General features: G+C 37.0%; 1 protein-coding gene across 6 annotated transcripts in view; it reads left to right on the forward strand.

Annotated features, from left to right (window-relative positions):
• Positions 1–24,796, forward strand: part of si:ch73-22o12.1 — a 174,134-nt gene that overhangs the window by 46,160 nt on the left and 103,178 nt on the right. For 5 of the 6 annotated variants that reach the window (XR_015510998.1, XR_015510997.1, XM_087286620.1 and 2 more), the window contains exons 2-6: positions 14,923–15,032; positions 15,164–15,416; positions 18,131–18,427; positions 18,973–19,090; positions 21,508–21,656. Coding sequence is in view for 3 of the 6 variants with exons in the window: in XM_087286620.1 (XP_087142746.1) it covers positions 14,923–15,032; positions 15,164–15,416; positions 18,131–18,427; positions 18,973–19,090; positions 21,508–21,656 (927 nt within the window). In the remaining 3 variants the exon portion in view is untranslated. Of the gene's footprint in view, positions 1–14,922; positions 15,033–15,163; positions 15,417–18,130; positions 18,428–18,972; positions 19,091–21,507; positions 22,642–22,729; positions 23,091–24,796 lie in introns of those variants that run through there. The other variant, XR_015510999.1, reaches the window with a different exon arrangement.

A 24,796-nucleotide genomic window follows, 5' to 3' on the forward strand; every position in this document is an offset into this window, starting at 1 on the left:
AGTTTAATAATGTATTTATCTTTAAATCTTTAATAAATAATCAAATTCTGCGTCTATTGTGGACGCATATTGCAATATCAATGCTTAAACAATATATTGTTCAGCCCTGTAAAATATTTACTTGGTGGTAAATGAGTTAAATTTGAAGGAATTGTTCACCCCAAAAACATTTAACATTTATTATTCATCATATTGTTACAAGCTGTGATCGACTTGGTTCTGTAAAACATGAAAAGATGTTTAGAAAAATGACCTTCAGTGTTTTTTCCTTCATACAATTAAAGTCAACAATGGAAACCTGTTTGGTTACCAACATTCTCCAAAATATCTTTTAAGTTCTGCATAGAGAAATAAATAAATTAAGGATATTAAAAAAAGGCAAGAGGGTGAGTAATTAATGACAGAATTTTCCACTCTTAAAATAGTGAAGCCATTTCAGAATAATTAATTTTTTATTTATTTATTTTGTTACCATTTTTATAAAAGATTTAGAATCTTGATGGCTTTTTCGCTCCTGCTGCTAATGGGATAGAAAGTGTCTACTGGTTGCATGCTTCTGAAATCCAGCAGATGCAGTTGGTCATCTGGGGATTGTTTACCTACGCTTTCATGAATCAGTGTTATCTGACCTTGAGTCATTTGACATACTGCACTTACACAATGCCTTTGCAGTACAAAAATATTGTGCCTTCTTTAAAACAAAATCACTTGAGAAGCACAATTTCAAGATGTTAAGTGACATGCACTGCTGTTCAAAAGATGATTGTGACGTGTTTTGTTTTCACCAAGGCTGTAACTATAGTATCATTTTTAATTGGTGAAATAACAGTAATATAACAATAATTCCAATTTTAAAACGCTACTTATTTCTGACATGGCAGAGCTGCATTTTCAGCAACATTGCTCCACTTTTTAATGTGACTTGATCAGACATCAATAAAGTGTTCTGTTTTGGTGCTTAAGAAACATTACTAACTGTCATAATCAATATTTTTTTTTTGTATTTTTGTTTCTTTTGCTAACAAAGATCAAAACCACACCATTTATTTGAAATGTACATTTTTTATTATTTTTTTCCATAACTAATAATAATTTACATTTAATGTATCCTGGCTAACTAGTAGTAAGCATATCAGAAGTAATTTAATTAATTAATTTAAATTTTTTTATCAAAGTGTTTTTGGATGTAAAGATTAATTCCTTGTGGTGATGCACACTGTATAGGTGACCATATCAGTATTAAACATTATCATTATTATTGTTATTAGCCAGGTAAGAAAATAGATAGTTTGATTTGATTGTTCCACACATAATTTGACACCTCAAGGACAACAGACACACTTTCGAACAGTTTATACTAGAGAAAAAACAGCAGATTTATTTTGTGGGAAAGGGCAACTTCAGTTCAAAATATTGTGAAAATGGAAGATGAGTTTTGTTTTTATAATTCGACTCAAAAAATGTATATCTAGAGCCTACGTATGTTATCTGCTTTATTAATCTTCCATTAATCTTTCAAATGTTCTATATTGGATCCTCTCATTAGCTCTTATATGGGAAACCGTGATTTGAATTACTAACAGTTTGGAATTAATCTTCCAGATATCCCATATTGGATCCTCCCATTGGCTTTTATATGGGAAACTGCGGTTTAAACAATCAATAACTTTGAATTAGTCTTCCAAATTTCCCATATCGGATAATCACATTGTCTTTTTTATGGGAAACCGTGGTTTGAATTATGAATAATTTGGAATTAATGTTCCAAATTTCCTATTTCAGGATAATCCCATTGTCTTTTATAAGGGAAACCGTGGTTTGAATCATCAATAATTTGGAATTAATCTTCCAAATTTCCCATTTTAGGATAATCCCATTGGCTATTATATGGGAAATAATGTTTTAAATGATCAATAATTTTGAATTACTCTTCCAAATTTCCCACATTTGGTCATGCCATTGGCTTTTATATGGAAAACCGCGGTTTGAATTATCAATAATTTGGAATTAATATTCCAAATTTCCCATTTTGGATAATCCCATTGTCTTTTATATGGGAAACCGTGGTTTAAATTATCAATAATTTGGAATTAATCTTCCAAATTTCCTATTTTAGGATAATCCCATTGGCTACTATATGGAAAATAATGTTTTAAATGATCAATAATTTTGAATTACTCTTCCAAATTTCCCACATTTGGTCATGCCATTGGCTTTTATATGGAAAACCGCGGTTTGAATTATCAATAATTTAGAATTAATGTTCCAAATTTCCCATTTTGGATAATCCCATTGTCGTTTATAAGGAAAACCGTGGTTTGAATTATCAATAATTTGGAATTAATCTTCCAAATTTCCCATTTTGGATAATCCCATTGGCTACTATATGGGAAATAAGGTTTTAAATGATCAATAATTTTAAATTAAATTTTCCATATTGGATCCTCTTATTGGCTCTTATAAAGTTTGAAGTTGTGTCTCTGAACCAAAATCCCTCCATATCCCACATTTCCTGTCTCCAGTCTCCTCTCTCCATGACTAAAAAGTGGCAAAAAGTCCCTCAAAACAGAAGGTACAGTCAGTTTCACACTTGCAGAAATCTGCATATGCACATAAATAAACATGTTTACTGTACGCGCAAGCACACGCACGCCTGCGCTCCCCACAGACCCCCTCCAGCTGTTCATCTCCGTCTGTTTCCACCCCTCAGTCTCTATTCCTCTCTCAGCTGTGCCATGAATGATTCGCATTCAGCCGCTGGACATCTCCATTTTACTGCTTACCGCGCATTTACCCTGATTATGTGTGAGCGTGAGTGATAATAAGCTCTGCGGACAGAACCTGTGTGCTCCGTCATCTGTCCTTGCGATATAAAACGAAGGTCTAGTCACACGCGCGCACACTTTCTCAATTGGTAGTCAGGACGCGTTGTCTGCCATCTAAACTCTCATTCTGGGCACTCGTCTGTCACCGTCCGCACTGGACTGCACAGTTTTTCTCTCAGGATGCTGGAGCTCACTAGATTTAAGACTGAGGTGCTGCCTGTGTGGGTGACATGATGATGGGTGACAGGCCTCTGAATGGTGCTGTGCCATTTACATAAACGCCCTATAAGTGTGTGTGAGTGTGTGTTTGTGTGGCATATCACCTGCAGGCGGCAAACACAGAGAAATATGGTTGATCTCTGTCTTGCAATGTTTTACATGCCGCTTTGGACCTTTTAATCAAGTCAGATGTTCTTTACAGAGTTTCATGCTATTGGATATGATGTTATTGGAAAAAAGTGTGGGTTATCTGGAGGTGTATGGAGCTAGATTTGTTTCTTTATTATTCAATCAAAAATATGTAGTTTTAAAGAAAAATTAAGTATGTAATGGGCGTGGCCAACCTGTGACCTCAATCAAGATGACCAATAGAATGAGGTGTTTCATAAGATCTCGCCCACTGAGCTGCAGTTTTCAACTCGCAAAACTTTCAACTCAAAAGCAAAGATTTTAGATTCGCAAAAATGAAACAAAACCGAAAGCAAAATGAATGAGCACACAATGAATTAATCTGGTGGTAACTGCATAAAATGGCAATAGTTAATTTTTTGCAGTGTGATTTTTTTTTTTTTTTTTTATTTTTTTTTTATTTTATTTATTTATTTATTTTTTAATAAATGTTTTTTATTATTTGAAATCTTTTATTTTTTAATTGCATTGTACCTAGTTTTGGTCAAAAACTTCATATGCTTGTTTGAATAATAAAGACACAAAATTAACCCTGGCATTCATGGGTTTAAAACTTTTCAACTCACAAGCAAAACATTTCAACTTGCAAGCAAAGATTCTAGATGTGCAATAAAAGACAGCAGAAAAGAGAGCAAAATGAACGAGTGTGCAATAAAATTGTGGTAACTGCATAATAGGACAATTGTTTATTTTTTGCAATCCAAAATATTTTATTATCATTGACATAAGTTTTTAAATTAAACATGTTTTTTATTTGAAATCTTTAATTTTTTTAATTACTACATACTTAATTTTTCTTTAAAACTAAATATTTTTGATTGAATAATAAAGAAACAAATCTAGCTCCATAGAGGTGTAGCTTATGCAGAGTACAGACTACAAGATTTTAGCCTAGATTTTGACTTGCAGATAGCTTTTGAGAAATCGCCGAAAAGTGGCTGAAATGACGGTGCTCGTTCACGTGAGTAACCATCACATCGTGTGAACTGCCAAAAGATGCGATCGCCGATGAATCGCACCGGTGAAATATTTGGCATGCTAAATATCTGGACTTGTTGGCAAAATCAAGCCGTGTTTTGTGATTGAAGATCATATCGATGATTACCTACAGCCAATAAGAGACTAGCATCCACTACTATGGGTACATTATCATTATGTAGTTAATAACAAAAGATATACACGTGACCTTGAAGTGTTTCCATGTCACTTGTCACATTTGTTTGGTTGTGAGGTGTAGTTTGAGGACGGAGACAAAGTTGTCGGTGTTTGTAAAGTCATACAGTGTGAAACCTGTTCCCGATCCATCTTGCAGTGTAAACACAGCAGCGTTGGAACGCTACCCCAGAAAGTCATGCAGTGTGAAAACATCTGTGATGTGACTACTTTGAAAATCATGCAGTCTGAACTCTGAATTAGCATGGACAAACCATTTGATGCCAGGAACTTCTGAATAAAATGATCTGCCTTTTCGATTATCTCCCTCCATAAAATGTCAAGCCAACAGTATTATATTTGAGATTTAATCTCTCTTTTTAGGCTTTATCTACCATTCTAAAAACCACTTTTAAGAGATTTTTTATTTATTTATTTTTGTTGGTCAACGCATTCAATTTAGCCTCTCGCTATGTATGTTTGTGTACAGTTTATATTTTTAAATATTTTCAAAGTGCTGTTTATTGAGAGATTTGTTTTTCTCCGTAATTTCATAAAACATATTTTTAAACTAAATAGTTTTAGTATCCAATTTATAATGACTAATTTCTTTAGTCTTAATGACACTACATAATATTTTACTAGCTATTTTTTAAGATACTAGTATTCAGCATTAAGTGCATGTTAAGGGCCTAACTAGGTTACTGGACAAGTTCACTTAATTAGGCATGTCCTTGGATGACAGCCAACCAAAAAACATGTGACATGTGATACAGTGAGTAATATTGACCTCAGCAGTTTTTATTTTATTTTTTTTTAATTCCAGCAAAACTGAAACAAACAATACTTTTTAAGCAAGAGAGATATCAGTAGGTACTACTGTGGAAAAAAAAGTCCTTGTTAAACATTTCTTGTGGAAATGTATGAAAAACATGTAATTTGACGGAAAGGCTTACTATTTTGTTTTCAGCTGTAATATGCATATAAAGTGGTCCCTCATTAATAATTCTAAAAATAACCCGCAATAGGCGAAATCTGTAAAGTAGTCAGCTTTATGCTTTACAATTGTAGATGTTTAAGGCTGTAAAACTGAATATAACGTGCAAACGATTCATTTATTCCGTAATGGCGCCCTACAGCCGTGTAACTTCTGCCTTTTCTTTAGCATACCCAGTAGTCCAACTTTTTGTGCGATGGTTAGCATCTTCCTCCGCCTTTTGGTGATGCCACAGGTGCATTTAACAGTGAAGAACATTTCGCCGGCATTGTTCAGTTTGTTGGAGAGAAAACTTGCAAACATCCTGCACTTCATTGTCACACTGCTAGTAATCGAAGATTCATAGGAAAGCTGAACATGTTCTGTATTGTACAGGAGACATGGCACGAAAGAAATTGATTGACAATAGTCTACAGCCAATCAGGACACAGAACACAATGCGCTGATCAGGACACAGGACACAATGTTCAACTCTCAGCTCTCTGCAACTCTCACATGGTAACCCACTTAAGCTAAGCAGGGTTGCGCCCAGTCAGTTCCTGTATGGGAGACCACAAAGGAAAGCTAGGTTGCTACCGAAAGGCCAGCAGGGGGCGCTCAACCTGCGGTCTGTTTGGGTCCTGATGCCCCAGTATATCAATGGGGACTTTATACTGCTCAGTGAGCGCTGTCTTTCAAATGAGACGTTTAACTGAGCCCCTAACTCTCTGTGGTCGTTAAAAATCGCAGGATGTTCTTCGAAAAAAATAGGGGTTTAACCCTAGCATCCTGGCCAAATTTGCCCGCTTTGTTTACTTTGCGTCATCCAGGTGGATGCTGCACACTGGTGGTGGATGAGAAGATCCCATCTACCCCCCCCAAAAAAATGTGTAAAGCACTTAAAGTGTCCAGAAAATCACTTTATAAATGTAAGGAATTATTATTATTATTAACTATAGTAAAGAAATAAAATACAATTGAAATAAACAGTGCGTTATCCTTATCAAATTGTCCCAAAGAAATCCGCTGCAGGCCACAAAAGGCGACCCGTGTTATAACGAGGGAGCTCTGTATTGACCTTATTCTAAAATACGGAAGTGCGCCTGTTTTCGCGATTGTCTTAGAACTTCCGAATTAGTCGCCTATGGAAGAAATGACTAGGAATAATAAATGGCAAAAAACGGTCAAACTACTTGCTCTACAAACAAACGTTTGCATGACTATACAGACCAAGTAGAATAATATAACAAGGAAATATCAGTTTGCAACATCAAACGGCCAAGCAAGCAGTTTTTAATGTCTAAAAATGAATGGAAGTGAATAAGACCGGAAGTCTCGTGCCAAAAAGATTCAAATGGCTGCGCCCGCTCGTCGGCGATGAATAAGGTGAATAGATTTGTGGCTTAAATGGCTATACAAAGAATCCATTGGACAAAAATAATTTGATTGTGGGGAAAAAGTAGATTGGGACAGTGACCCTTTGGCAACCTATGACATTTTTATAAGCACAACATATAATAATACGTAACAACACTTCCACCGTATACCTTTTTTAGTTGCATGAAAACAAATATTCCATCCGCGTCGACTTCTGAGGCTGTCTGCATCTCTCCAGTGCTTTCAGTTTATTATTGAATCTCTCTATCTCCAAACCCCTTCCCTCGTTTCCATTCCCCCATCATGCTGCTGTATGTTAAGGTGAGAAGTGTGTGTGTTTAGCGTTCTGATGGACTGCTGACTCCCTCTACACATCAGAGTAATGACCTATCCACACTCTCCATCCAGAGAGAGACAGCGAGAGGGAGATTTTCAATAACAGGGCTCAGCGGTGCTAAACGCAGGCTCAGAAGTAATCACCACAGTGGGCTCACACACATGCGCACATGCAGCCTCGTCTCAGATTGAGCACCTGCGAGAGACGGAAAGAGTCTCGGTGGGGTCCAAAATCCCGCTTTGCTTTGTTTGGCAGCGGTGTTCAAGCTGCGTGAAGTCCTCAAGTTTGGGATAAGGTTTGGCTGCAGAATGTAAAATGGAAACATCGATATCGCAATGTGTGAATCTGCAATAGTCACATCACAGGATCTGCAATGTTGAGTTGGGATAAATAATAATGAGATAATCAGCCATTACAGTTCAGAACGCGTTTTGTGGGGTCATCGCTTGGCCTGCCACAATAAGGAATTTTTGTTGAGATATATTGTCACAGAAATGGTTGCGATAAGGGATTTTATTGTCATTTTGAGATCATTTTATGCCACTGATTATATAACAGCTTAATAATAATAATGCAAATAGCCATAAACCATTTTAAATACTTATCATTCTTTTTTTTATAACATTTTTCAGGGTTTTCACCTTTAATATATAGAACAGTAGAGATTAGTGACAGGAAAGCATGGGGAGTAGAGAGAGGGGAAGGATCGGCTTAGGACTATGAGGTGGGATTCGAACTCGGGTCGCCATGAGCATCGGAGTGCATGTGTCGATGCACAAACCACTACACCACTGGCGCCAACAATACTTATCATTCTTAAGGTTATTTAGATTCTATTACATGATGTTAATAAGGTAAATGTCCTATCATAAATACTATTAAATATCCTATTAGGTAAATGTCCAATTATAAACTTTGTAAGGTAGAACGTAAATGTAAATGTAAAATGGCTTTAATGTTATTTGGGAATTTGTAAATATATTGCAATGGCAAAAGGTGATTGAGGTCATCTCCAAGTATTGCATGATAACTCAATATATTGATTTTTGTTCCAGAAAAAAACAAACAAAAAGCGCTCTGGGGTAAGTTCGAATGTATGGTCGGTGCTCTTTGGGTAAGGGATTCATCAAATCTGCAACAAGAATCAGTCCAAGGCACTCGAGTAAAGTGAAAAAATTAAAAAGCCTTTATTCACATGGCTAAATCTCTCTTTAGCCATGTGAATAAAGGCTTTTTAATTTTTTCACTTTACTCGAGTGCCTTGGACTGATTCTTGTTGCAGATATTGATTTTTGTGACAGGTTTAGTCATCAAAGCAAAATTTAACCCTATTAGAGTGAAATCTTTTCATTTTTATGTGTTTTTAAGACCTGTGACTAAGATATCAAGCAAATTTAAACCAAGTAGTTAAAAGGTTTGAAGCTTTAACAAAGATTATTTGTATTGAATTACTTATACAATGAAGGCTATAAAGCAGGGTTTCTCAACCTTATTCACTTCAAGGCCCACCTTTTTCTCCACAAATCTTTTGAAAGCCCGAACTGATTGTCTAGAGAAAATACATATTTCAAAGGTTTATTTATAAGCAAAACATTTATTTTGCCTTTAATTATTCCCTTATTTTGAACATCATTTTATAAAATAACCCCGAAACATTGTGTGTGTGTGTGTGTGTGTGTGTGTGTGTGTGTGTGTGTGTGTGTGTGTGTGTGTGTGTGTGTGTGTGTGTGTGTGTGTGTGTGTGTGTGTGTGTGTGTGTGTGTGTGTGTGTGTGTGTGTGTGTGTGTGTGTGTGTGTGTGTGTGTGTGTGTGTATATATATATTAATAATTTTAAAAAAACACACAGAAAGGTTCAAAGTTCAAAGAGTATTTGGGCCTTTTCTTCACTAAAGGTACCTGACAGGACTGCTGGAGATGGCAAAAAACTGCTAATGCTTTGAATTAGACTGACTTCTATTCATCTATTGATCTACATCCATTAAAATAAACAACCTAACCCTTAACGTAAAATACTGTTAAAAAACAAAAAAAACAAAAACGCTAAATCTGTTGAAACGCATTGATCTTAATGTGGTTTGGTTTGTAGCTGGACATTATTGGAGTTCGCTGACAGGAACGGTGAACTACTGAAACACCATCGAGTCTTGCTAGATCCTCCTGTACGGACACGCGTCAATTATAAAACACTTCCGGGATGTTCATTTGGACAACTATGCGGATATTTCAAAGTGTTCACACAAAGAGAAAGCGCATAGCCTAGTTTGTGAATCAGCAGACTTGTGCGACTCTGATACAGTACGAGTCGCAGACGTGAGGCATGCGCGAGCTGGTTATTATAACTCTTATCATCGTTACCTTTGCATATGCATGACTTTTTGCTTTATACATTGGAGAGCGCAGTCCCAGTTGACACACGGCTGTTGGAAATTTTAGCCACAGTTATGTCTGTAATTAACAGTGAGGCAGTCCAAATTAGCCTGTTCAATCACAGAAAACGGGAAATGCCATTACTATTATCATTTTAATATGACATTTAATAATAAAATCAAATAATTATAGTGTAATATTTAAGTTAATTTTAAGCTACCTCGCGGCCCACCTGCAGGATCACTGAGGCCCACGGGTTGAGAATCCCTGCTATAAAGTGTTACTTTATAAATTATTATTTTCATTTTTTTCCTCAATGCTGTGAGATTCCATAGAAAACCATACAACATGTTTTATTTCGTTCAGTTTAATTAATTTGTCTGTATTTAGTTTATTATTTTATACAGATACTCCCTTACAAAATAATTCCAATCAAAGTCAGAAATTGTAAAATCTTTCTGAATAGAGTTAAAATTCATCTTAAGACGTTATATTTGTATTGCCATATATATCGCAACATTCCCAGTGCTGGGTTGCGACTACATCCGCTGCGCAAAACATATGCTGGAAAAGTAGTTGGTTCATTCCACTGTGGTGACCTCTGATAAATAAGGGACTAAGCCGAAGGAACATGAATGAATGAATGAACGATTGAATGATTGAATGAATGAATGAACGAATGTCGCGAATCGTTTTTTCCAACATCGTGCAGCTATGAGTTTCGGGATTTAGTGGAAGATTGATATAACTAGATTAAATAATAAGGATGCAGCTGAGAGAGCTTATATAAGATGTACTTTTTTAAACTTGCTTTTGCTTCCTTTTTCTTTTCTAACTTAGTCACTGTTTTGATGATACTGTGTTTTGTCAATTTGCGAGTTTCAGTCTTTTCAGCTGATTAGCTGACAAACTGGTTGAACTAGTTCAATGCTTTCCTACTTCATGGTGTTTCCATTGTTGCATAACCTTTAATGGGCGGTCACCATCATTTCGGCTGAATTTCAGGGGCAAAACATGAGCCATTGTTTGTTTTCAGTAGTGTAGTGATGCATACGAGTAAAAGTTTTTCTAAGCATCAAAGTACATTTTTTCCATTCATTCATAATGTAAAATGTTAAATAAGTTTTTTTACTGGGAAAATTTTTTCATAAATTTCTACTGATTTACAGAAGGCACCCAATATAATGACATTCAGTGGAAAAGTAGTTTATATACACCAAAAAAAGTGTACTTTGCATGGGTATTTAGGAAGATTTTGTGTTGAAAGTATTCACTTAAAGACTCCCACTATACCAATTTTGACTGTCTTCGCCTACTGAATCTTACATTTGGCTTCAATTATCATAAAAAAAAAAAAAGTTTTCATCTTTTGTGGGTTTACTCTGCCAAGTTCAATAAACATTCGCATGAATCACCTATTTTCTGCATTATTTGTAATTTCAGTAAATTATTTTCCCTTTGTCCCTATGTTCTAGTCAACTGTTACAACGGTTATAAAAAGGCATAACAAACTTTAAAGCACTCATAGAAAAAGCGTGTGACTTTCTTCAAGTGAATTCACTTCTGCTCATGAGAAAATCTGGAAGACACTGATTCATGTCATTATTCTGTCATTTGTTTGTGCAAAAACATTTAGGACAGACAAGTAGTAGATTAATTATTTGTCAACTTTGTTATTATGATGTTTCAGTAAATTCCTCATTTGCTTTTTTTTTTAAAAACAGTAATTATATTGTATAGAATACATTTTCTATTCTACATGCCATGTACTGTATTTTCTGGTTTGAGGTTTAACTTCTTCAGCTAAAGCACAAAATGGTGGAAAATGTCAACTCTCTGAGTGTTGAAGTTAAAAACAATTTGTAAGAGAATCAAATATTTCCTGTTATGTTCAAGCATGATGCATTATTTTACATTAATAATGGATTCAGTTAACCGTCAATGATACATTTGTTGTGTGTCATTTCTATTTTAAAAAAATACATGGGAAATGCTTGAAATTCGGGATTATAGTCTGAGGAATAATCATGGTTTCATGATTATTATGCCCTCATTAGTTTCAAAACAATACCAGTTTAGTAAAAACCTCATTTTATTTTACAGTGATATTCACTGCTGCTCAGTTACCAATTAATACAGTACATAATAATAATAAAAACAAACAATTGTCTATTTCTCTTTGAACTTAAAAATAATTGAGAATGTTTTTGGCATTTAAACATAATAATTTTACACTGAAAATAAAAGACAGAACAATGAATAAACAAATAAATAAAAATAAGAATAAATAAAGAAGTATTTGTCTGATGTACAGGTAAATCTAAGCATCATGTTAGCTAAGTATTTCTCTTTTAAATAGAACAAATGCAGTGAAGGGCTGCTGAAACTCTGTCTGAATGGCACTTTTGATCAACTATATATGAACTTGTTTGCTGTTTTCTTTTTGTATTTTTTTTTCTCTTTGAAGTAGAAATGTGTATAGTTCAAACGAAGCATAAAGCTCAATGGTCAGTTCTTGTCACGTGACTCGCAGTGCGCTTGTGACACTCTTTCAACTAGGTCTGTCTGGAAAGCGCGAGTGCGTCGCCACACCACACGTCACTTCCAATATGCGAAAAAGAAGTAACAAACTTGCACGTGCAAAAGACACGATATGTGCACGGCCTTTAGTTAATAGCCTCAGCTATAGTGGGGGTGTTAGCCTCGGTGTACAACCTTGGAACTTTAAACTAGCGCACAGTTGGCATAACTTAACTATGCATAACTATCATAACTAGTTGCAGCAGTTTTTTTAAGTGCTGAAAAGCGGTGTTGAGAAGCTTTACGATAAATTAACCGTGACCAATTAAAGTGTGGTTAATAGTGGAATCGGTTAATCTTTGCATCCCTATTTGAAATGTGACGGAAATACGGGAATGAGTCATGTTATGCTATATTTTGATGATTTATTTTCACAAAAGTTTCGTGTAACAGTTGACTTTAGTATGCTTTCTATTTGTATGTAATAATTTCTGCAAATTTCATTTGATGGTGATGTACAAATGGGATGTTTGTTGTCATCTTTGATCCATGAACTACAGCTCAAACAGAAGTTACAGCTTCCTACTGCTCACTGGTGAATTTGCATTACCTACTTTCTCAATCCTGCCAATTCCAATCCAAAGTTCAATGATGAAAATGTGCTGTGCAGGAACACCATAGTAAAGCGCTGAAAGGAAATGGTGTTGAGAATGGCATCAGGAATGTTTAGAGTAGAGCTGCACGATTCTGGCTAAAATGAGAATTACAATTTTTTTTTTTTTTTTTTGCCTAAAATAAAATCACGATTTTCTCACGATTCTGTAGATAGAAAATAAAGCTTAATAAGAGTGAGCTATTATTATTGTTTTTTTCAAAAATGTGGTAAAACAGTAATAGGCCTTGTGTTGCTGTACTGTGGGTTAAAATGCTAAATTTTGTGTAGACTTGGAATGGTGGACTTTAGATTTGTCCTGGTCAATAATGCTGAATTGTGTTTGAGACATGTGCTCACAATGCGAAGTTTCATAAACTAATTTCGAGAGGAGCACGTGATATGATTGTGCACCGCTGGCCACTCATCCGTAATCAGTAATAATCCAATCAGAATGATCCTAGCTTAATATAAATGGTTCACTTTCTCTTTATCTCCTTATCTTCGTTTTGGAAGAATCCCCCCTTCCACCCCATCTCCTCCTTTTTCTCCCCTTCTAAAGGGGGAGCGATCGAGACCTACCTGATCTCGGTTCTCCTGATATGCTTCTAGACCGGGCGGGAGCCCTGGGCTCAAATATCTCCGAGCTCAGGGTTCTCTCCCGGGACAGCATGCCAAACCTGCTATAAGTGCCAAGCATATCTAAGTGGGAACTCTTGAACTGTTGTTTTCAGCTTAAAATCTGTCACTGACGTGATTTTCCTGAGTACAGAAGACTGGGCAGGTATTTTTGCATTTCGGCGGGTTTTGGATACTTTTGGGCTGGAATCATTCAGATACATCTGGCAACACTGTGTGCGCTTTCGGTTTCATTTTCACTGCTAAGAGCGGTTCACTTCCCGCCCGGCTCCCAAACGATCACTCTGTGCCACAAACTGAATGTTATTTACAACGTTATTACCTGTTATTCACAGCATATTCAATTCAATTCAATTCAGCTTTATTTGTATAGCGCTTTTACAATGTAGATTGTGTCAAAGCAGCTTCACATAAATGCTCATAGTAACTGGAACAGTGTGGTTCAAGTTTTAGTGTTTAAGTTCAGTTCAGTTCAGTTTAGCTCAGTTCAGTGTGATTTAATCATTACTGAGAGTTCAAACACTGAAGAGCCAATTCATCGATGTGTAGCTCTACCAATCCTGAACCATGCGAGGCAGTGGCGACAGCGGAGAGGGAAAAAAAACTTCACCTGATGGGAGTGAAGAAAAAAAACCTTGAGAGAACCAGACTCAGTTGGGCACGACCATTTTAATTTCTCCGCTGGCCAAAAGTCTTGTGCAGAACTTCATTCGTCGTGGTTTAGGCTGGAAGATAGCCTCAGCGAAGACTCGTCTGTCCCTGGAGCGTCGCTGGAATCATATGCAGGTTCTGTTCACTAAAGTAAACTTCATTCAGAGGCGCGTGCGCCCGCCCTTTCTGTGGTAACAGCTGACAGTCAGCTCATGTCACGTGCGATTTTGCGGTCGCAAATACATTACATGAAGACAGAAATTACATTTTTGGGGTGAATTTTATCGTATAAATACAGCATGTGACTCTTTCAACACCATTTGGAGGTGTCCACGTTGCTGAACAACTTATGTGAAACAATGTGAAGACTTGTGCGGCCACCATTGCTTCTCTCCTGAACTTAAAAAAATATGATGACATAATCGTAGAAATGCTGGATTAAGATCGTCAAGGGGTCGAATCAAGATCACAATCTTTTTACGATTAATTGTGCAGCTCTAGTTTAGAGTGATATTCGAACTTGTATGTCTGCATGAGCACCAAGACTCTGATGTATATAGTGCTCCCTTGGTACTGTACAGTGTTTTGTGTGCAATTTTCACTTCTTTACCACTTTACACCCCCTGATGTGCACACACATACACACTCGTGTGCTCGCAGAATGTGTTCTGTCAGGGTTATGTTGGATGATGAATGCTTCGGGCCAGAGCGAGCTGAATGTTTCTCTTTTTTTTTTCATAGATACTTTCACACACGCTTGCACACACACATTCACATTTAGATTCGCACCCTATCACACACCCCGACTGAGATCAGAAACATTGGCCTACTTGCTGTTTTGTTGTAACCTCATTCATCATTTCTCATTTTGCCATCCCTGAACTCAGAGACTGTGCCGGTATGTGCTGAATTTCTCTCTGGCATGCTCAGCGAGGTGGTCGCAGGTCACCTGAATTTAGCCAGACAGAAGTGAAGGTTGTTTCCTGTTCTCATGGCCTTTTCTCGTTCTCTTTCCAGGGTCGTTGGCTCAGCACGTGAGGGTGGAGCCAGAGGTTGTGTCGTTTCCTGGACAGACAGTAACACTGCGCTGCCAGTTTCCAAACCCAGGCGATACCCAGCTCACTCAGGTCAGAAGTCAGCTTCATGTTTCCTGCCACTCATATGCAAAACAATAAATGTGTGAAGATTCCTGCTCTCCCAAAAAGAACTTTTTGAAGCTCTGTGCATCTATTGAACTTTTTTCCCCTTTTGTTTACAGGTGTCATGGATCTTTGAACGGACTGACACAGAACGAACCAACATTGCTGTTTTCCATCCAAACTTTGGGGTGAATTACCCAACCACTTCTCCTGTATCAGGGCGTGTCACTTTTGTATCGAACCCGCCCACTTTGGATAACCCATCCATTCAGATCAAAGATGTGAAGATGACAGACGAGGGCCGATATATCTGTGAATATGCAACCTACCCCTCTGGCAATGAACAGGGAGTTTCATCACTAGTTATGCTAGGTGAGTTGGCGTTTATGAGAAAAGGAACATCAGAACTTTGGCCAGGTCCACATGTACGCTGGTATTTTTGTAAACTTTTCCTGCCTTCGTTTTAAAAAAATTCAGTCCACATGAAAATGCATTGTGACGCACCATCAAGGACATGCCAAATCAACAGGGGGCGATTTAAAACCTTATGATGAATGAGTCATTTGCTCCATGTTGGCCTATCGGTAGAGATGCTCATAACTAGGGCCAGACGGAATCTGTGGACGTTTTTTGCTATTTCTGCGGAAAATTTTGGTAAAAGTCTGCGGATTTCTGCTGAATTATTTTGGGAGTATCATAACTAAAACCTTAATATATGAAAAAAAAAATTATCTTTTAAACTTTTATTTAATTTTTAAAATGCAAATCTAATTAGATCCAATTTATTTGGTAAATGAAGCAAGTTTGTCATATAATATATCTAGTAAAAGACAGAAAATATTGCTGTACGAACTGCATTGTACATAAATCAGATGAACATTTTCACATTAGCCAATAATATTATTGAATAAAAAAAACTGAATAAATATAGATTTACACACATTTACTCAAGTAAATAAACAGAATTAATGATGGGCTAAAAATCTGCGGAAATCTGCGAAAAGTCTGTGGTATTCTGCGCGTGCAGATTCCGGGTGGGCCTACTCATAACAACCGATTCGCTAACGCACCGAAAAGGGTGCGTTTTTAAACAATTAATAGTATTAGTTAAACAAAAAAATTATTAATATTTTACTTTTAATTGGCTGCATAAATGTGCACTTTGTTTATTTGCAAAATTAAAGAAAGAAGCCGCAAAACAAAACTCAACTCAGTTGGCTCTGCTTTGAAAACAAGCTGGCCACAAGTCCGAGCGTCATGATTTTCTCTCCATCAGATCGCACTCCGGCACTGCTCAAAAAACACAACAAATAGGCTATAGTTTTGACGATTTAGTGTACAACCAACAAACAAACCTTTTTTTTCCATTTGGAAAATTACAGTTATTAATAGTTCTTATATAATATCCGATTTTAAAATAGCCTACATAATCTACGAATCAAACAAATCCAAAGATTTTCTTGATTTTTGCATAATGATAACTCCGCACCAAACTGAGGCTTTCATTTTACAGCTTATAAAACATGTATGCAAATGAATGCAGTATCATATGTAAACAAGAAAATTGTAATATGCTAATTTAGCCTATACTTTACAAAAAGCATATGTCATTGTCTTTCGTTACACGCATCACGTACACATGAACTGCGAGTGAGACACAGAAAATAAAAGCATACAAGCTGTAAGGTAAAACCTTAATGCTCAAGACGTTATCTTTAAAGTAATGACTTCTATTAAAATAGTGACTGAGGTTTGTGATCTAAAAATAACAGAGAAGTATTAATTAAATGCATATTTTCCATGGAGTGATTGATTTGAGGTAGCTTGCTATTTTTATTTGACGGGAAAAAACATATGATGGGGAAAAAACTGCCTATGCTGGTTCTTAAAAAGGATTCAGTCAGCGTTTTCAAGTTGTAATCTAAATTTGTCATATAAGTGAAAAATATCTAGAGGAGGACTATTTATTTTATTGATTTTATTCAATTTGTTCTTTTTATTCTACGTTGTTGGAAGCACTGCATGTGCGTGAAGATGTTCTGTTGTTAATATGTTCACGTTAAAATAAATGAGTATTTTAAAATGCAATATTTATTGTTTCAGAGACAAAATAGACACGTCAATTATTATATTTTTTATTTTTATTATTATTAATTATAATAATATATAATTTAATATTAATCTGACTTTTTAAATAATAATATTAGGTTATTATTCGGTTAATGAGCGGCAGTTGTTGGTTGGTAAAATTAACCGAAATGAGTATCCCTACCTATCAGAAAGAAAAAAAAAACAATGTGCACATTTAGGTCATGAGATAAAAACTCTTTTAATAGCCACATGACCACACTGTAACCAGAGTTTCAGAAACTCCTCACCCTGGTCGGGGTTTTCAGAAAAATTTCAGTCAACTGATACTGTATTTTCAGGTGGGTGAACGATCAAACCGCGAAGAGAGAACTATTACCTGTGTTCGTGAGAACAACATTTCAAAGCTTTACTTCAGGGCTTTAAGTAATAAATGTAACTTGAATGGAAAATATCAGAATTATTTAAATGAGAGAATATTTTCCCCAACAAAATCCGAAATCAAACTGAAGCTTGATTGATCATCGAAAATATTTGTCATTTGCAGACTTAGTTTGGTGTGTGTTTGCGTTTGCACGCTCAGACCCAAGACCGTGTCCGTTTGCGGACTTAAAAAGGGGATTTATAAATGGTATTGTCAAATCAATTGTGCTGCTGTTAATGTGTGTGAAATGTGGCAGTAACCTTGGCCGGTCTCTCGTTCACTCGCCCCCTCCCTCCCCTCTCTCTCTCGGCTATTGATCTGCCTGCTTATCATGCTGAGAGGCCGTCGCTTCCCTGTCGTTCCCCGTCTCCCTTGCTTTTCTCCTTTCCCTCTCTTTGATGTCTTTCTCAGAGCGAAACGTGAGTACAATGTGAGCGCTGTGCTAGCGTGTGGCAGGACAAGCCGAGCTGTGATCTTCCCCGTCTCCACTTCCTCCCCTCCTCCTCTCATCCTCCTTTACCCTGCTTCACATTATAGCATCAAATAAAGGTCAAACTCTCTCTCTTTCCCACAGCTAAACCGAAGAACACGGCTACAACTGTCACAGTTTCCGCCGGCAAAACCCCGGTCATCGTGGCGCGCTGTGAATCATCCAATGGCCGTCCGGCAGCGACCATTACTTGGTCCACGGCGCTAAATGGCAACGTGACGACACCAAAGAAGACGGACAATCCGGATAATACGGTCAGCATCCAGAGCGTCTACATGCTGGCTCCGCAGCCTGAGGATAACGGCAAGGACATCAGCTGCATTGTATCGCACCGTACCATGGCCCAGCCTGAGACCTTCCCCATGAAGCTTGTTGTTGAATGTAAGATTCCAAACAGACCATTAACTGCAATAGCCACTACTGATCTGCTAGGCATTCCCTGTTGCTACAGCCGAGAAACTGCTGTAGTGAGTCATGTCTCAATCTGTTCAGGCCAGTAATGTGTATAAAGAATATGCCAGATATTAGTTACGGTCATCTAGCAAATTGCCCTGAGGCTTTACAGCGCTGCTTGAAGCGGTAACATGAGCTAAGGGTCAATGAGGTCATCATGGAGTCAGCTGACAGACTGTATCAGCGGTTGATTTGCTTCAGTGGCTTAAGGCAGGGGTTACCAATCTCGGTCTTGGAGGGCCGGTGTCCCTGCAGGGTTTAGCTTCAACTTGCCTCAACACACTTGCCTGGATGTTTCAAGTATACATATTAAGACCTTGATTAGCTGTTCAGGTGTGTTTGATTAGGGTTGGAGGTAAAATCTGCAGGACACCGGCCCTCCAGGAACAAGGCCACTGGCTTAAGGCTGCAAGTCATTCATAAAGGCAGAGTTATTAAAGATTTCTCCTATTCACTCTGAATTTCTCTCTCAGATCCTCCAGTGGTGCAGATTAAGGGTTACAATAACAACTGGTACAGGGGTCAGACGAGTGCACATTTGACCTGCCATGCTGATGGAAACCCAGTCCCCACCACTGTCACCTGGAAAACGTGAGCATTTTTTTTTACCATTTCAGAGTTGTCAATATTTTAGGCTCCATTTTGTCACTTGTTTGGAATGATGAAACACTTCTTAGGGAAGAATCTACAGTGTTTGATCATTTTAGGCAGGGGTTTTCAGTCCTGCTCCTGAAAGGCCACTTTTGCTGGATATACACTGTATGTGTTTGGATGGTCAGAAGAGTGTATGCAAGTACACACCATGAGTATGTTTATGTGATACTCATATGAGCACACTGATATAAATATGATTTTAAAAGCTGACAAATTCCAAAGCAATTGCATCAAATTATGCATCAAAAACATGGACGGAGGAAAACATCGCTTTTAGAGCCTTTTTCTTTCTTGCAGCGTAAATTTTTACAAGAGCTGTGGATGTTTGCTACAAATGCAGGTTTTTTTTTTTAACATTTGTGTGAATTAAAAAGGCTAATTTCAAGGCATGAAATGATCACCGTGTTCAAGGTATACCTTTGGGAAAGTCAAGGTTTTAAAACAATCAAAAATTTCTGCTATTCCTATCCTAAGCTTTTTTTTTTTTTATTTACGTAAGAAGAAAAAATATCTAAAGAGGACAATTTAAATGGTAAAAAAATCTGTTTTTGAAACGAATGAAGACAACAGAAGTCCATAATTCATTTGAATTATTTAGCCTAACATGTTTTCTGCTCCAAAACATTATAAATGTTTCTAAAATTAAAATAAATTGGGTACAAAGGGGGAAAAGGTTTTATTTTTTTAGCCAGACATTTAAACAGAATATATTTTAGAGCAGTAATCTCCATACTGTGAAACCATGATATTTATATCCAAGGTCATCATACTGTCAGAATCTTATACCAGCACATGCCTACTAATTACGCACTATAGCTAACAATATAGCTACCTGTAAATGCTGATAACTGTAGTTCTTGAGACATGCACTCTAAACCATCATCTCTCCGATGAGCCTGTAATGCATAACCCACCATACAGTGCTCCGTGTTTAGAGAGTTTATCCTCTTCTTGATTGGTCAGATTCTGATACATTGACAGATACTGTAGGCTCGTCCTCAAGTCCTCAGGTCATGAGCTCTTTAACTTTTTTGACATGTTTTAAAATGATCAGTTAAGTAAGCCATTCAGCCTATAAATTCCTCCCACTGTATGGAGTGCGCCAATAATGAGCATCAATCAACAATCGGCAAACAGCTTTTCCGAATAGAAAAAAAAAATTGCATTGAGTATGCTCGCCTTTACCTGCTAAGTTCAGTTTAGCACACCTGCCTGGAAGTTTCTAGTGATCTTAAAGATCTTGACTAATTTGGATGTGTTCAGTGGTGTCCAATCAGGTTCCTAGAGTGCTTTAATGTGAGTTAAGATCAAGTACTAATTAAACACACCTGAACTATATATTCATTATCTTCAGGATTAATAAAGCTTCAAGGTATTAGTTTTGATGAACTTCAAAAGTAAAAGAGCAACTAAGGCTGCGGTCACACTACAGTTTGTGCGTGTGAAATTCTGTCGTACGGCGTTGCGAAAACAGGCAGGATTAAACAAGATGATTAGATATTTTAAGAAGCGAGCGATTGGTCCATATTTAAAATTTCTGTCCATAGAGGTCATGTTTTGATCTTCGATTGGTCTCATGCAATCATGTCATGCGATTTCGCAGGTCAGTGTTCACCCAGCTTAAACTTTCCAACGCAGCAAACTGCAAAACCCGTCAGTCTGACACATCTGCCTGCATATGAATGGAAGTCTATAGGGAGAAAAGTGCAGTGTGACCGCAGCTTAACTGTCAGACATTTTGTTTCACAATTGTGTCATGTGGTGGTTGTAATTAAGATAGTTGTTTGTTTATTTACATTAACATTGCACAGTGTGCCATGGCTTCAAGATCTCACCTAAATTATTTAATACAGTCCAATGAATAGCTGTCGAATTATACACCATACATCTGGCTGTATATTTCTGGACCTTCTAAAGGGGTACTGGAAGCAATATTGGAGAGCTTTTTTTTCAATCTGGCAAACTCTGTGTTTTTGATTGAAATGCAATAACTTTTAGTAAGAACTGACACATTTGAGCAATTTGCTTTTCTTTTCCTAAAGAAAACCTGCTCCTTATCTGACCCATATATTTCTGGTTTTGATGTCTGTACTAATGCGCTGTTGAGTTTGTTGAGGTGTGAGGAGTTGTAAAATGTGTAGCGTCGGTGTACCTCCAGGAGCAGAGTTAGGAAACACTGCTTTAAACACCATGTAAAAACAAAACAGTTTGTCTGGTCGCCTCCTCCAGTCTAAGAGCCTGTTTTTTAGCCATAACAAGCTCCAAAATGGACCAGAGTGTATGCTCCTTGTCAAAAGATGTTTTAATCTTCAGTTCTGTCAGAAATCTTATGCTAATGTTGTGTTATCCCACAGTTTGTCCGGGCATATGCCTGAAACCGTGCAGGTGCGGGAAAACCGGCTCGCCGTGCAGCAGGTGGATGACACCATCAACACCACCTTCATCTGTGAGGTCAAGAACAGTTTGGGATACGGCAGAGATCAGGTCACCGTCGTTGTTCGGGGTGAGTCCGTATGTGTAGTATTTCCTTACACACTTCCACTGTGGTGGTGACAGTTGGACAAGTTAGAAAAAAGTAGACTACATTTCAGACCAGCAAGAGTTGCAGTTCAGACATAAGGCGGTTTGTTGGCACTTTTCTTGTCTGTATGTGTATGCTCTGTTTGTCTTTAAGATCATCCGCATACACTGTCATCCCTCAGCCTTCAGCTATTCCTGACTCTCTGGTGGTGTTTCTACTTTAGTCTGGGACTTTTCTTGATCTGGAAAAACATGTCTGAAAATGTGTCACATGTTCCTATAGAATTCTGAATGCCGTTTTCCTGAAAGAGAAGTGTTTGTGTCCTTGCAGAAGTGACTATGTTTGGGTGGGCAAGGTGTTGAGCATTGCTCACGCAGTTTTCTGTCCAAGACTGCTTTTGTGTACAGTGGTCCCTCCCCAAAACGCGGTTCTCCATTTTTTTTTTTTGTGCTTTTTTTTATAGAGCATTGTATTCTGCATCCAAATTTGTGTCCTTGGGAGATCACAACCGTTGTAAGAGTTTGTAAGTGAAGAACGGGGGGGGTATGGCATCTCTTTTGGAGATCATAACAGGTTTAAAAGTAAAGAACCGGGCTGGCAGGCACGCCGTTGCAAATCAAATTCAAAACCGCCCAATTGGGCGGGAAACACTGTCGTTTTCTCCAAGACAAACCAAACAATGTTGACGTAAAGTTCTGCACTGTCAAAGGCATCTGCACTAGCACTCAAAAGGCAGAGGAAGATGCTAACTATCGAACAATAAGTTGGACTTCTGGACATGTTAAAGGAAGGCAGATGTTACGCTAGTGTTTAAATGAGAGAAAAGGAAAAATGGTAATGCTTGTCTGAGGAAAACAGTGTGGTGAGGGGTTTTACAGCCTTAAAACATTTATAATAACTGTAAAAAATAAAGCTGGCTACTTTGCGGATTTTACCTATTGCTGGCCATTTGTAAAACGTAACTCCAGTGATTAACGAGTAACAAAAAAAAGCAATCATTTGTACGATAAAGATTTTATTTCCCTTATTAGCATGTCTTTAAAGCAATTGCAAAGTCTAAGCTACACATAGGTTTATTTTGTAGATACCGCTTATTCTCACACTTTAGTCATGGGGATATTTACAATTTAGCCTTTTTTGCATACCAAGCATGAATTTTTAATTAAAAAAAAGCAGTAAAGCAGAAGGTGAAAGAATTGTGAAAGAATATTATGGTTCTTAATTATTTGTTATATATTTATCTAAATTATTCCTTATTTAATTTATTGCAAATCTAAATTTCTGCAGCAATTACTACAGTTTTCTGTTAGTTAATCCTTTAGAAATCATTCTTATATGCCTGTTTTGGTCCTTGTGAAACAACTTAATAATTATTTAATAAATGATGTTATGTATATTTATAGGACTCTTTAAAAATCAAAATGTTTTAATGAAAAAAAAAGTAATAATATAAAGTTTTATTAATAATTAAATGCATTCTTACTTTTAGATTTTTTCTAACATTGACAACCTTTGAAAATGCAGCTCAATTAATTATTATTGTTATTAATTTATTGTATGCCCACATTCACAAAATATTAACATCAAAATGTATAATGTGTTACAGAGTGTACAGTCTCAAAAATGGAAAATAACAAAGAAAGTAATAAAAAAAACACACACAAATTGATAAATAAAGTACAATCACACCATTTTAGATCGGTCTTTACTAGAGATTAGACAAAATTTATAAATAAATGACAAGGATCCGGTGTTAATTTAAGAGAACTATTTTATGTAGTCCCAACGGGGAGACCAAAATCGGTCAGGTTCGTTTATGTTTGTCATAAGTAAGTTTTTCTGACAGTAGCCATGTAGCAATTTGTGATATCCACATTTTGAAAGCTCGTCATGCAGACCAAAGTAGCAGAATACATTTTTTAGCCAAATATACCAGGACAATAAATAACTGTAAGGAATCTTTTCAGTTCAATAGATTATTTTAGATTCAATAAATACAAAGCTGGGGTCATATCAAAATTTAGCTTAAGAATATTTTCCAGTACTTTATGTATCCCTCCAAAATGGCCAAATTTTGTCACATTCCCAAAATTTATAAATGAATATACCTTTATCATTTTTACAATTGAAACACAAGTCTGTGGCATTGGCAAACATTTTCTTATTACGTATTTGTGTAAGATATACTGTAGCCTATTAAAAAGTTTATTATAAATTGAGCTCATGGATCCCAAGAGAGGTACATTTCGGGTATAAATAGTCGCATTCTGTTCAATGCCCCAGTCATTCCCTTCAATAATCTGAATGAATTATTGTCTGCCTAGTTATGTCATGTCTTTCAGGTTTAGTAGGGCAACTGTGGTTGAATTGTTTAAAGTAATCATATTGGTACTACATCATTTTGATAAAGGGTACATTTTGGTATCTGTTTGCCATGTTTTCATTAAGGAATTAATCATTGCCATGTTAGCTGGACTTTACTACCAAATGAGTACAGTTTATGTATTCATGTTCTATTATTATTATTATTATTATTATTCTCTTTTGACTATGGCTCCTTCATTGACCGTTATCCCTGGAGTTCAGGGTTGAGGTGTTGAATTTATGACCTCTGGTAAACTCCTGCCTCTCCTAGAGCTTCACGGTCAAAGCGAGTGCAATGTTTGATTGCCGTCATGGGATGCTAAATTGTCCTCTCCTGGCTTTTTCTGGCCTGTTCTGATGCCCAGTGACAGGCTGATGGAATAAAATATATCCACACGGTTGACTGCGGAGGGGACTGAGCTGCTTTAGTGCTGAGCAAGACTAATAGCTCTTAGGTAATATGGAGGAAAGGTGCTTTTCTCTCACAACTTGGGTTTTAAAAGCTTTCTACCTTCCTCCATACCCCTCACTATCCTCCCTCTCTCTCTCTCTTTTTCTCGGATCTACTTGTCCTTGCAGATCTGCATGGCTTGAGGCCAGATCTTTGCTCATTTGGGAGAAGCACATCACCTTCCAAACTCTAAACTGACAGCGTCTTGCCTTCCCTCCTCTTGCGGTCCTCCCTCCCATATTTCCACAGAGTGGAAACAAGAGGACAAGCAGGAAGAGACGGAACTAAAAGAGGAGGGTGGGGCGGA

This window comes from Danio rerio, chromosome 16 (assembly GCF_052040795.2).
Source record: "Danio rerio strain M-AB ecotype USA chromosome 16, GRCz13ab, whole genome shotgun sequence".
Classification (NCBI taxonomy): Eukaryota; Metazoa; Chordata; class Actinopteri; order Cypriniformes; family Danionidae; genus Danio; species Danio rerio.